Source organism: Zeus faber (assembly GCF_960531495.2).
Source record: "Zeus faber genome assembly, chromosome: 18".
NCBI classification, from domain to species: domain Eukaryota; kingdom Metazoa; phylum Chordata; class Actinopteri; order Zeiformes; family Zeidae; genus Zeus; species Zeus faber.
In genome coordinates, this window is record NC_137210.1 from 18,818,162 (window position 1) to 18,832,443 (window position 14,282).

Here is a 14,282-nt window from a genome sequence, read left to right on the forward strand (position 1 = left end):
TGACTTGAGGAATACTTTTGAGAAAAAAAGGTGTCTTTGGGCAGAACTTCTGAAATTCAAATTCTGGGACTTGGACTAAAATTCAAATTCTGGGACTTGGACTAATCCCCCCAACACAGATGATTCCGTGGATTTCCACTTTAAAATAAAAACCAAAATTGAGATAACCAATGTTTTGGTTCATGAGAAGCAGGTTTTTCCCCCCGAACATCTACATAGAATATGTTGGGGTGTCATCTGAGATCCTGACAGGGTGGGGTCCACATTACACTCTAGAGGGTGACGTCAGCGACACGCTGGCCGAGATCCAGATGCTCCAGATGTGCACACAGTGGGTTTCTATTCAATCTGGAGCGCTCCAACGGGGCGGAGGTCAGATTTAGTTGGACAACGAGACATATGTTAGGGATACAAACACAGCTGACCTCACGATGATCCAAAATGTTAAGAAAGTGCTTTACAAACTGCATTTTGTGTGCTGGTTGATACTGCCCTTTTTTTGGGGGGGGGGCAACGCCTCTAGCATCACAGCAACAAGTATCGGTGTTAGAATAAACTGGGGAATAAAACGGGCAAACAAAGGTTTGGTTTCATCTCTAAGTCCAAAACATGGAGATTTGCAACCAAGGGCAAAACGTCCCCAATAGATAAGGTCGAGGCAGGAAGTATGAGGAGTTTCACCAAATGCATTGTCATTGTGACAATACAAGAAAGTCAACAACAGCAAGTGTAATTCGTGCTGTTGCAGAGTTTTGGCAATGTGCAGACTCGGGGAGTGATCTGAAGGTGCACAAATAGAGGCTGATTGAAAAAGTCTCGGCACATAAAAACTTTGCGGGGAAAAAAAAAAACAAGTACGTCACAGCAGCTTATTACAAGGGAACGACTTCAGATCGAGCGCGGAGGGAAAGTGTCAAAGTACAACATTGCCCTCCAGTGTACAAAGATACTCACGACCAATTAAGTGTTTTCTGACAAAAGGAATTGAAAACATGTTGATTCCTTGGAAGTCTTTGCTCCACTGGGGAGTTATCCAAGTAAAATAATTATTTTAGGGCCTTGTATAAATGAAAACGACTCCCAAGGATAAAAAAAAATACAATCACTCTTTTCATGCATTGCTGCATATTTGTCAAAACAACTAGGGAACTGGGAGGTGTCTAGAGAAGGTAGTTAAATTCAACCCGAAATATGGAAGACAGTGACCGCCAATTTGGAGCCCAAGTCTTCCAGCCCACCCCTTTAACCAAGGCCAGGATTCACCGACCAAACATTCCGACACGCGCTTCACAAGACATTTTGAAGGAGTCGAAAGCAGCTGAAAGTATTCTTTACGAGGAAAAACACAAAGGAAGATGTAGAAATTCAAGAGGCTAAAGTACCAAACTATATTTATTGTATACAGTATAAGGACAACAAAAAAAATGTACAAATTAAAGATCCGCAAAAGATGTTTACCAATTCCACCCAGCATTTGAAGTCCAGATTTCAATAAACAGCAATTGTGAGATTAAAAATCCTTAGCATCTATCAAGCGCGCCCGGACCAGTACAGCAATGCCGCAAATATAAGCTTGACGGGCAGTCGTGTTTTGCATTTAAACCGAGGAGGCTTTATCTGATTTGTGTTTGTGGTGGATTCCCTTTATTTTATGACCTGGAAATAACAGGCAAACGTCATAATAGTCGCTTCCCTGCTGCGTGGAGACACCAAACATTTACGAGTAGCAGCCCCCAAAATGCTTATATACACACACCAACCCTTTTATTCAGAACACTGTTCACTTAGTATTTTTGGTCCAGATAACACTAGCGTCATTTATTGTCAATAAGCACAGGGGGGGCACCATTGAGGTAAAGTTTCCATATACATCTCTGCACAACCATTATTTTAGAGCAAAAAATTTCCAGTTAAAATCAAGCATGGCTAAGTCAGACATATTTTTTTTTTTTTTTAAATATGACCAATATGAATAGTCTTGTATAGCTAAGGACAGAATGACGACCAGTACTACCACTCAGTGCATTTCTCAGTCCGATGCAAATGTTTCCTAACGTGACTCAAAACAGTTAAATTCATCCTTGAGGGAGATGGGGGATATATCCATGTTATCATTTTAACTGACATGCAGAAGGTCGTCATTATTATATATAAAAAAAGATCAAGAGGCATTTCATTGCAAGTGATAGTGAACTTGTGATTGGCCCCCATCAAAGACAAAGTCATAGTATCGATAAATAACATCAGTTTTTAAAGCATTTTAACATTGTCACAACGTTAGGAAATGGCCTCACTGAAATGTCCTCGTCTTTAAATGAATAGTAGACCTTTTAGTTTGGGCAAATGAAGAAGGAAAAAAAACAAAAACCAAAAAAATTACATAATGAAAAAAAAAAAAAAAAAAAAGTGGATGCACGCCAGAGAGCAGAGTCCTCCGTGAGGTGTTTCCACTTAAGAGGCTCCGCCCGTCTGTTGTTGAAATACATCGATAGTGTCTTCGTCTTCCATCTCCAGCTGCAAAAACAAAATCCTTTCACAATCAGTTACTCATTTAGGAAAAAGAGACTCATTCTTGTGGACAATGATCCAAAGGAAGGACTTTGTTCTTTAAAATAATTTATCAACTATTTTACTATTTAGCACAGTCCACGTGTCATACATCACATCAGACGAAACGTTAGCGTCTCCACGGGAAATTTAGTCTACGACGAGTCAAAAAAACAAAAAACCTAACAAACATTGGATTTAGGAACCGAAAGGACTCTATATCTTAGTTCTACATCCATCATCAAGTGGGAGCACAAGGTTTAGGATCATAAGTATGGATATTATTATTATTAATAATAATAATAATAATATTATTAAAATTATTTACAAACAATTTGGGTTTTTCATCGCAGCCGGAGTTTGACCCAATTGTGCAATTAAGTATTTCCCAAATATAAACAGTATATGATGACAACCAAAAAAGTTGCTCGTTGGTCTCTCTTAGAAGGAACATCTTTTGAGTGTCTTTGATCTCTTTAATGCAGTTCACCACACAACTTCCAACAACATCAACAGCTGAGGTTTCGTTTTGATGTCACCAACCTGTGCGGGCGTGTCCGTCTCGTTGATGGGCTGTCCGTCAAACCTAAAACGGATCTGACGAATTGACAAACCCTGCAAAACACAGGACACACACGGCTTCACATGCAACTCTCAGCGGAATTTGAGGATCGGAAAATACTTTATGGGTTAAAAAACAGGACGAGTCAAAACAAGCTGGAACATGAGTCAGAGAGTTAAATATAAATCAAATTTAGCATTTATTTTTGGACAAACTCTCTCAGGTGGTAGGTTCAGAACTGGACTTTTACCGCATCAGGAATGCCGACCGATGCACAACAACGTGACTCATTTAGACAATAAAAAAACAAAACGTAAAATAAACGTGACAAAACGTTTGTCGTCATCAATTCCGATTGAAGAGGTTTAAACGTGAAGGTAATGTTTTTAGGAGGGTCAGACCTGCCGTTCGCAGTACGCCTTCATCAACTTGCTGAGCGGGGTGTGTCTCTTGATCTTGAACTGCACCACCGACCCGTCCTGACCGGCCACTTTCAGGTTGATGTGGTCGTTCTCCGTCTTTACACCTTCCTAAAAACACACAGGGCGGTCACCTGGCTGAGCTCCGTCAGGTTAGCACCTCCATCAGGTTAGTAAACTTACACACCTCACTCACCCCCATCAGGTTACTAACCCGATGGAGGTCAAAGGTGTGTACTGACCCCCATCAGGTTAGTAAACTTGCACGTCAGGTTAGTAAACTTGCACATCTCCGTCAGGTTAGTAAACAAACATACCTCCTGACCTCATTCAGGATAGTAAAGATACACCTCACTGACCCCCATCAGGTTAGTAAACTTACAGAGAAGGCAAGAATAAAAAATAAAAAAACACCTCCACCCACATCCTTCAGTCTATGAGTGATGAGAGGTTCGACTCTCTTTTCGGATTCGGTCCTGATGGTTCATTAGTGAAAGAGTCGTTTCGTTTAGTCAGAGTCGCTCCGCTCTGATTTGGATGGAATTCTCACAACAATCTTTTAATTGAGTCAAAACTACACACTTAGGTGGAGGCTGCACAGTGTGGATCGCGGACAATCGTCCACGCCAATGATGGCTAAAGTATTGAAGGATATCTACGATGGCAGAGTCGTGCACAGTGTGAGTCGTAAATAATTGTAACTTCTGCCAAATGTAATCATTTTGTTGGAATGTCAAAGCGTAAATGAGTCTCATTCGATATGGATTACTCAGAACGCCTCGGGCTTTCATTCAGTCCTCAGTAATTATTTACAGTTTGCGAGTCGTTCGCCTACTTTTCTTCATACACTTTATCACCATTTTAAAGGTTCGTTCGCCACGAACTGATCGTCCGCGAGTCTCGCGTCACCAGTCTATGGCTAAACTGGCGCAGAAAGCCACAATGGCGCAAACAAAACGAGACGGATCATTCATTTACTCGCCGTTTACGGTATGGCAACGACCCGCGGAAGAGTACATATTCACTAAACAGCGGCGGACTGTGTTTTTTTCATAACAAATGTGAACGCCGGGACACATACGATCCCAAGATCTGCAAATCGGCGAACCTTTGTTTTCGCGGTGTACCCGCTAAAATGCGGCGACCCGAGCCTGGCGGCTAAGCTAGTTAAGCGAAAAAGCTAACGTTAACTTAGCTGCAAAGCTAACGTTAACTTAGCTCGGAAGCTAGCGCCAATTTAGCTGAGAAGCCAACGTGAGCTCAGCTGAAAAGCTAACGTTAACTCAGCCGAAAAGCTAATCTCAACCAGGCTAGAGAGATAATGCTAATTTAGCGGAAAGGCTAACGTTAACTTGCAAGGGGCAGTGTTGGCCCCGCCGGCGGGATAAAGCATCCCTCTGCGGGAGCCGGGTCACGAACCTTTGGCTTCTCTTCGGACATTGTGCTGTTTTCTCTGGAGCTTGGCGGCGTGCGGGCGGACTGCTATCCGGAGAGCGGGCAGTGTACGGCGGGTCCACAGGCTCCACCTCCTCCTCGGCATCCGCTGGATAGGCACGGTCGGAGCGCGCGCGCACACACACCTTCAAGTCGTGATTGGCCGCCGAGAGTCACGTGCTCCGTCTTTCTCGGGGGCGCGGACGCGTGTGCGCGCACAGCCACGATTTTGCGCGCACCCGCGAGACGGGCTCAACAAAAGACAACCCCCCCCCCCCCCCCCCATGGAAGAAGCCATTGAGGTCCCACAATAAGACATTAAACCTCGTTTGTTTGTTATTGCAACATTTCTTTATGGAGAGATGAAGTGAGGCTAAAACAGCGCGATCTAAGTACAATCGATGGAAATATAAAAGTAAAAATATGGGGAAACAAGTGTTTTCGATCCACCTCTCGGGTACAACAGTTGCGACACCCGAGGCGGACGTGATACAAATGGTGTCGCGAAACCCGAACCGGCGACGATAATTGAAACAGAAATTAAAAAAAAAAAAAATAAGCCATACGCACACGCTGAACGATGACTCGATGGGGCGTGGTGCTTGTCGAGTTATTTGGATAAATAATTCGACACCCCAAACCCGTGCAAGACATTTAAGAGAGCCTTTCCCCCACGACGGGGCTGCGGCGTAAAGTAAAGAGGAAAGGGAAACGTTACTGGGATGAGATCAAAACATTCATTAAACGACGCGAAAGCATCAGTGATACGGATAAACGTCCATATTTCAGGAGAAAAGCAGCGTGATCGGCTCACGGTTTTATAAAAGCATTTAGAATGATGGAGAACAGTGTTTTTTTTGTTTTTGTTTTTGTTTTTAAGTGGAGTGCGTCCTCGGTCACATCTTTTGTTGTCAGCATGACAACATCAAACACAATCACGGAAAAGCCCGCGGCGCGTCCACCCGAAACAAACTGAAATCACTACCACGATGACATGACCTAAACGGGTAAAAAGAAAGAAAGAGAAAGTGTTCCAAGTTGTATGTTCACTTGTCTTCCATTCGGGAATAAGAATTTTTGCCCTTGGTGATTCCTGAAAAAGATGCAAAACAACATGACATGAGAACCGGACAGGAACCATCCACCAAACTGGAATATCATCCAATCATTTTAGTATTTTCACGCCCAGTGGCGAGTCGGTGTATTCCAACCATAACATTTAACACCCTAACCCGAAAAGTGAGATTTTATTGTTGAACCCAGCTGCAGGACTCTCCACTAGAGGGCGATATGGCGATAGTATTTTTTTTTTTTTTATTTGACATTTTACCAAGCTTATATATATATGTATATATATTTTTTTTTTTTCTTTCATATACATACACGCACACCGTGGTACTTTGACTTACGAGTTTAATTTGTCCCGTGACAGAGCTCCTAATTCAATCTGCTCGTATAGCAAATAAATTTTCCCCATTGAAATTAATTGAAATGCCATTCATCTGTTCCCGCCCCCCAAAAAACCACCCCAATTTTTTTTTGTTACGTGTTTTTAGAATTAGAAAATGTATTTATAAACAACAAATATTGTATAAAAACATAATAAAACAGAATAAAAGGGAATGTCGAAGAGAATCGCTCATGTTTTCCTATGATGTCGTGCTTTAATTCAATCGGCATCATCCGCTTCTTCTTCTCAGCACTTGCTTTCTTAGTAAGATTTTTTTTTTTTTTGGGCAAAATAACTGCACAAAACGCGAGCACATAACACAAAAGAGATGCTTCCACGGTCAGGTAACCACGTGAGGTAAACGACTGAGACTGCGGGATGCTGGCCGCATTCACTCGCCACGCCAACTAGCGCCAACTCCTCGTAACTCACATTTTTGCTCGCAAATCAATACAAAAAATGGACGGAACGACGGCTCATATCTCGGAAAACTTGTACGTTGGTGCACTTGTAAATCAAGGTACCACTGTGTGTGTGTGTGTATATATATATATATATATATATATATATATACACACACACACACACACACACACATACATACATACATACATACATACACACCGTCAGAATGATGACAAAAACTAGAATAACAATCTGTAAACCTAACCTAAACTATATATATATATATATATATATATATATATATATACACACACACACACACACAGTATATATACACATTCATACATACATACATACATATATGTTTTTGGTTTGTTCCTCACCGTATTTCTGTCGAATTTCATCGTGTCTTATTTTCATTTCCGTTCTCCTGTAGGGATAAAAAGGGAGAAGGGTGTTAGAGGAGGTGGAGCAGCTGGGCGGAGCAGCGACTCTGGTGTTCCGACAGCCGCCGCTCACCTCTCGTCCTTGCGGCTCTTCCTCTCGCGCGCGCGTCCTTCTTCCTGCTCGTCCTCTCGCTTGTTCCTGTGAAATTTTCGCATCGAATTAAACTCGAATGAACAACCCGGCCGCGGTGACAACAGCTTCGCACGACTTTCTTCAGAACCCTGCGCCAAGCCCAAAAAGTCTCACTACACTCACTATCAAAGAACACATTTTACCTAAAAAAAATAAAATAAAAAGGACTTTTTCGGGGCCTGTCCTGGAATCCAGCGTTAGTTTGATGACGTCGTCAACTTGACTGCATGACTGAAGGAAGCAGAACAACAGGGCGTTGTGTCTGAATCTGAGCTGGATCACACACTGGCTGACACGTGACTAATCCCCGCGTTCACACAGACTGGCACTAAATATGCAAATTCATTCAAATCAGCCCCGGGTTCATACGTCGACGCCTTCGATTCCCCGCTCTGTTCGCCACACCTACCCGGTCCCCTTATACCTGCCGCAGCGGAAGCAGCAGAACAACAGGGCGACGAGGAGGAGGCCGACAAACACCGACAGGGTAATGATCAAGCTCTGGAAGTTCACTGGGAATCACAGGAGGAACGACAGATACAGGTTGTTATTGTTTGAGATGAGACACAAAGACAAGATAACACTCGAAATTTCGGAGAACCACGTCGCAGCGCCGTTGGTCGATAGTCAAGGGTTCAAGGGGTTCATCATTCCGACCGCTTGAATCAAAAAATTAATTTGTAAAAAGTCCCCGTTGGAGTGTTTCGGGACTAAAAGGTGCGTTGTTTGTCATTGTGCTCACCCGAGCACAGCACCCATCTGGCCTCAGGCAGCGGACACGGGCTGCGGGAGGGTAGGATGTTTTTCCCAGGGTAGTCCACACACTGCCTGCTCGTGATGCACCACATACACTGGAACAGATACTGGAACACACACACACACACACACACACACACACACACACACACACACACACACACACACACACACACACACACACACACACACACACACACACACACACAGGGATTGTTCAGTACTTTCGGAATTGGGGACTGCATTGTGGCTATTAGAAAGGGGCCTGACAATCTGGGACGGGTGCAGCCGGGGCAGTGCGGGTAGAGTTTTGAAATGTTTTAAAATGCACTTTAACTTGTGATATCTGATTTTATTATTATTAATAATAATAATAATAATAATAATCATATTATTTTATTTTTTTGTTTATGTTTTTAACTTCTTATTGTTCTGCCTTTATTCTTGTTTACCTTTATGTGGTGTATGTTATGCCTATTTAAAAAAAAAGACAAATAATTATTTTGTAACAAAAACAACAATAGGCAATAATATCATAACCACCATGAGCAAAATAATCACGTTTAACACACATGTACTTGATTATTATACAAAAGTACTTACCGCCATATCCTTGAGGCATTCGTCGCAGCTCGTGTTGGATTTCGACGCACAAGAGACTGAAACTAAAACATAGAAATCGTAAATACTGATAAAAAAAACCCCAATGTGTGGGTATTTAAATCCTTATTAAACATATTACTGTATATCCCACCGCTCCATTGGTGAAATAACAGGGGAAGAAAATGGAGGAGCGACTCCAAAGATTGTTCTTTTGGGGTTTTTTTTTTTTAACACTTGATCAGCCCTCAGTAAATCACAGAACTTTAAGGATTGTAATTGTGAATAAAATAAATTACTTTAAATCGGTGTGAATTACAGAGAGAGAGGGGGGGGGGGGGGGGGGCGAGTCCCAGGAGAATAAAAGCTAAACGGAGTTTTTTGGGGTTTTTTTAAATCACAACTTACACCTCAGATCCGACCTTGCTTCGACGACCGCCGCGGCGCAGAACGCGGAGACGAAAACAACCGTCCATTGTTTAGAAATGCCCGTGCCGAGCATCGTGTCGGCGCGGAAGCCGCCGCTTCGCGACGGGACTCGACGCGAAACTTAAAAAGTAAAGTCAACGTAAGGAATAAAAACAGCTCCTGGCTCCGCGGCGAACGGGGGTGACGCCCCTTCGCGGGGGGATGACGTCACGAACTCCTGACCGGCGTCAGTGAAATAAAACGTTATAACGTTAGTGTCGCACTTTGCCCCGAAACCTCTGACTCTTTATGTTTATATGTGTGTCAAGGTTTTATTTTTATATCATTATTTATTTTTTGATCGTTTTTTTTTTTGTTTTTTTTTGTAACGGTCTTGTAATATGTTCCCTTTATGTGTATGCGTATTCCCTCTATCTATTCCATTTTATTTCATTTTATTTTTATTGTACTTTATTTTATTCGATATATTTTTATTTTATTCTATAAGTATCAACTTCAACTTACTGTATTACGTTTTAGGAGTCAGTTAGTCGGTCTATTAGAAAGAATTTTTTTTTTTTTATTGTGCGTTATCACGCACAATAAAGAGTGTGCGTTGCATTACATTTCACTGCATATATGTATGAAAGTATGTATATGTATGTGACGAATACAAATCTTGAATCTTGAATCTTGAATCTTATGTTCTCCATTTGCAGTTGTGTCATTTAATGTTTGTATACTATCGTTTTGTTGATGAAAGATAAAAATAAAACAAACAAACAAAGGTTTATTTTTATTTTTTTCATATAAAAAAAACCCCGACTTTTCGAGTAAATAATGTTTCACCATATTATGGTAAAACATTATTGACTTGAAATGTTTTTATTTTTCTTAATTTATTTGTATTTGTAATTTTAGTTATGGTGAGACGTTACTCGCTGGAAATGTTTTTATTTTTCTTAATTTCTTTGTTATTGGTATTTTTTACTTGTGGTGAGACATTAGTTACTTGAAATGTTTTTATTTTTCATAATTTATTTTACTTATGGCAAGACATTACTTACTGGATTTCTTTTTTTATTTTTCTTCATTTATTTTTATTTATACTTATGGTGAGACATTACTTACTTGAAAAAAATGTTTTCTTATTTTTTGTTGTTCAGTGCTGATACAGTTTCTTTAGTTATGTTATGATTGTCACCACCATATGTTTTATTCTGACTTTTCTATTTGTGTATTATTTATATATATTCTTCAATTATTTTATTATTGTTTTTCTTCCGTGTTTCATTATTATCTACTATTTTTCTACTATTATTCTCTACTATTTTCTTTTTTATTTGTTTTGTTTCATTAAAGTATTCTGATTCTGATTCTGATTCAACTACTATGTTAGGATATGATTATCACAATCCTATGTTTTATCGGGACTTTTCTTTTTGTGTATTGTATATATGTATATATATATATATATATATATATGGGTTTTTTTTGGTTCTTTTTTTCTATTATTTAACCATCCGATGTTTGGACACGGTTATCACAATCCTATCTTAACTGTTGTAAATGGAACCTATCTGTTTGCTTCTGCTTTCATACGTCCCTAGGTGAACCGAAGGCGATGACAGGGTTTGACGGTTGAAACATGAAACATATTTTCAGGGTATACGGATAAGAACGCAACACATCACATACAGTGAAATACAATAATTTATTAAAGCATATTTAAATTCAGTTATAAAACATTTCCTCTTTTTTTTTTTTTTTTTTTTCTTCCAAAACAAGCAGAAGTACAGTCATCTTCCATGGCGAGGTGGGTCCCTGGTGCGGCCGCCGGCGGCTCACCAGGTCAGTGAGATTGGAGAGCAAACACACTGAGACAGTGTTTCGAGTTGAGGTAAAGACTCAATTTGTAGAGGATACAAATCATGGGTTGGAACTTTGCGTGTGCGTTTTTTTCTTGATTGTTTGTTTCCCCCCCACACAGTGGTGTCCTTCAGGGAAAATGTACTTGAAAATCGTTGGGGACAATATGACGTTTCTTTGATCACCTTTATGTGAGAATAATACTCACACTATAGAGCACATGGGTATCGATTTCGCTTTTTTCTAGTCGTAATTTATCAATCAATTAAATCTTAGTGGCCAAGCGATGCAGTGATCCATTTCTGTGACTCTTCAATTCTGATTTGGCGCTTGTGTACCCTTCCAGCCTTTCTCCTTTTGTTAATAATTGAAATAATAAATAAACCCATCCTGTTTCAGCCAATTGACGTCGCCTGAAACACAAAATACATCCTTCAGACGTAGAATCGCCGAGCGCTATCAGGCACGCCTCGCTATCAAACGCGGCCCTGAAATAACAGTTTCAGTTCCTAAAAAATTCAACGACAAACGCGGCAATGACACAAATGACACCGGTCAACACTGAGAAACAATTCTACAGCCGGGATCATGTGAAGAAGCGTGAACAGTTTAAAATCAATGGCACATTTTGCGTAATGCTGTGAAGAGGCTATTTGCATCGGATTGTTCGTCTTGCTGGAAAGTTAGAATGTTAAAAGAAAAGACTGAGATCTTAAAAAAAAAAAAAAAAAAAAAAGGCCATACCTGCACATGAACTAGTAGACAAAATAACATGGAAGCAGTGAAACCAATTTAAGGCAAGAAAATCAAGTCTCCTGGTGTGATGACAGTCATATTGCCCTTGTACCTGAGGGGGAGCCTCCATTTTGGAGAACGGTCGTAACAACGGTCGTGACAACGGGGATCATTATTCTGAATAAGAGGAGCAAACAACGTTCAACTCATTAAAAACATTTTAAAAACTTCTCTCTCTCTCTCTCTCGGGGTAAACCGTTTGTTTTGGATGGAGGGTTAAAAAGCAGTAGATGGTTTTCTTGGGCGGGGCGGGGGGGTTAATAAGTTATTTTCTCAATTTACAGATGTGACCGCGTACAGGATTCGTGAAGCAGGGCAAACATGCGCTGGTCTCGACCGAACCTTCGCTCGACGCAGAAGCTGGCGGCGGATGCCTGGAGTTCATTTCTAACAGCACGTCACAAATTACCAGTGTAAATAACATGAGAAAGCAACGTGTTGCCTCAGATTGGACGCGGCCTGGAAGGAAGCAATACTCAGTAAATATTAGCTTATAGTGTGTGCGGATACTAGAATCTTCTGAATGTTGCGGTAAGCGCTGACGGACGTCATCCTGTGTCTCTGTACACGGAGAGGCTTTTTTGATCAGTGTCCGCTCCCTAGTCTCTCCAAAGCGCCGAGCCGCCTCTTATTATGCGTAGGGTTGTTCGCTTCGTCTCGCCTTTTCTTCTTCCCCGCGAGCCGTGCGGCTCCGAATGCGTCAGGATCCACCGGACCCATCACCTGATCCAGTTGGTGCCGTAGCTCGACACGGACCTGACGCTGCAGCGCTTCTTCACGATCATGTTGATGTAGGCTTTCATGATTTTGGTGATCTCTCCAACCTGACGGGGTGCGGAGGAAACCTGCCATTTATTATGCACACATCATCGATAAAGAGGGCATTTCAGCACCTTAAATAGCTCCCATTTCCCTCGGACGTGCACATGAACCCATGAGAATGATATTATATATACGGATTCTTAAATTCAAATGTCAATAATATGAACACTCTGCGCGTACCTGTGGGGTTTCAAAGAACATCTCCCTCTCGTCCACGGTGATCTTGTAGGTGCAGGGCTGCGGAGCGCCAAAGAAGATGATGTGTTCGTAGGGGAAGGTCTCCAGGGGCTTGGGCTCTCCTCGCTTGTAGACCGACACGTTCTCGGCGCTCACGCTGAGCCACAGGTCGTGGGGGAAGCCGCCCTCCTTGCACTGCGGAGACAGACGACGGGCTTTAAACACAATATCCCTAAAAAACAGACCACGTACTCATGGTGAAAAGCTCCGGTGGGCGTGTTCACCTCGACGTCGAACAGCGTGGATCCGTAGCCCGGCCACTCTTTGATGATGGTCATGTACTTGAGCATGGCCTGGTGCTGGTCCAGGCCTTGGAGGCGGGACCACTTCTCCAGGATGCTGGCCCTGGTGGCCGACGTCTCCTCCTTGATCCACATCTCCAGCATCTGCTCCTCCTCCAGCCGCTGCTTCTTCATGGAGCCCGTCTTCAGCCCCCGGCGCAGCGTCCCGTCCAGGAAGCTGGTGCGCCGCCGCTCCAGCGTCTGGCCCGTCTGGCCCGAGGCTCCGCTGCCCACCTTGGTGAAGTGCAGGATGCGGCTGCGGAGGCGGCCCACCGGGTAGACGTTGTCCAGGCTCCAGGTGACCCGAGCCTTGTCCCCGTGCAGGTACTGCAGCCGCAGGGCGGCCAAGTGATGCAGCGTGTCCTCCGGGGCCGGGAAGTGACCGCTGGTCAGACTCTCATGGGCCTACGGAGACAAAAAACAGCATAACACACCAATTATGGATGATCCTACACAACAAAGTTATGAGACTTATAAGTAAAGGATAATGTGCAGGCAGTCGGTCATTAATGCAAAAGAACCTCCGACAGGGTGATCAGTGGGTTATATTACTCTGAAGGGGGTCATTTAAAGAAACAGTCCTGCAACAATGTAGTTAACCAGTCGCCCTATCCGCATTCATCTCATCAAGCCTGGCCTGTAGTTTCTATGTAGCATCACAAAATGGTGCTACCAGATAATGTTAGTATTAGTATGTACGCGCTGTCAAATGAGGGGCGTGTGTCCAGGCGGAGGAATGGTTGGAAAAACGGGGGGAAATTTGATACAGTGGATGTGGCCACATTAGAAGGCTTAACGTGTTGTTACCGGTTGGACAGTCAAGAAGGAAGTTTGCTGAAGACGGTTAAAGCTTTGAGTAGAAAATTAAGCTCTATTTTAGATCCTGGGAACATGACCAACAAAATCAGGCAAAAGATAAATCTGAAAAACTAAAAGCTTTAGTATAACCAGCTAGAGTTCCTTCGTTTTGCTGTAAGTTGGAGTGGTCTCCACCTCTACCTTGATATTATTTTCAGATAATATAATAATATAATAATATAATAAATAAAGTGTATTTATGGTCCCTCAACACAGTGTGCACAGACAGGCGGATTCCGATTTTTATTATTATTCTCCTA

The 14,282-nt window shown here is 42.3% G+C and overlaps 3 protein-coding genes across 3 annotated transcripts in view; all 3 read right to left on the reverse strand.

The window, feature by feature from the left end:
• The window catches only part of pttg1ipb (PTTG1 interacting protein b), a 57,087-nt gene extending 47,688 nt beyond the window's left edge, over nucleotides 1-9,399 (reverse strand). Inside the window, exons 1-7 of the mRNA XM_080019190.1 lie at nucleotides 9,161-9,399; nucleotides 8,756-8,817; nucleotides 8,139-8,259; nucleotides 7,806-7,908; nucleotides 7,337-7,402; nucleotides 7,201-7,247; nucleotides 5,998-6,055 (exon numbers count right to left, since the gene is read on the reverse strand). Of these exons, the coding sequence (XP_079875316.1) occupies nucleotides 6,009-6,055; nucleotides 7,201-7,247; nucleotides 7,337-7,402; nucleotides 7,806-7,908; nucleotides 8,139-8,259; nucleotides 8,756-8,817; nucleotides 9,161-9,254 (540 nt within the window). The 5' untranslated portion in view covers nucleotides 9,255-9,399 and the 3' untranslated portion in view covers nucleotides 5,998-6,008. The remainder of the gene's footprint in view (nucleotides 1-5,997; nucleotides 6,056-7,200; nucleotides 7,248-7,336; nucleotides 7,403-7,805; nucleotides 7,909-8,138; nucleotides 8,260-8,755; nucleotides 8,818-9,160) is intronic.
• Nucleotides 1,375-5,186, reverse strand: sumo3b (small ubiquitin like modifier 3b). The gene is made up of 4 exons (XM_080019376.1): nucleotides 4,948-5,186; nucleotides 3,511-3,639; nucleotides 3,091-3,162; nucleotides 1,375-2,514 (listed from the first exon to the last, which is right to left on the reverse strand). Exons 1-4 carry the CDS (start codon nucleotides 4,966-4,968, stop codon nucleotides 2,452-2,454), a joined length of 285 nt encoding a protein of 94 aa, XP_079875502.1. The 5' UTR covers nucleotides 4,969-5,186; the 3' UTR covers nucleotides 1,375-2,451.
• A 1,487-nt stretch (nucleotides 9,400-10,886) lies between the features above and the next one.
• myo10l3 (myosin X, like 3) overlaps nucleotides 10,887-14,282 on the reverse strand; it is a 69,478-nt gene continuing 66,082 nt past the window's right edge. Inside the window, exons 39-41 of the mRNA XM_080019011.1 lie at nucleotides 13,108-13,569; nucleotides 12,827-13,018; nucleotides 10,887-12,648 (exon numbers count right to left, since the gene is read on the reverse strand). Coding sequence (XP_079875137.1) covers nucleotides 12,544-12,648; nucleotides 12,827-13,018; nucleotides 13,108-13,569 — 759 coding nt within the window. The 3' untranslated portion in view covers nucleotides 10,887-12,543. The remainder of the gene's footprint in view (nucleotides 12,649-12,826; nucleotides 13,019-13,107; nucleotides 13,570-14,282) is intronic.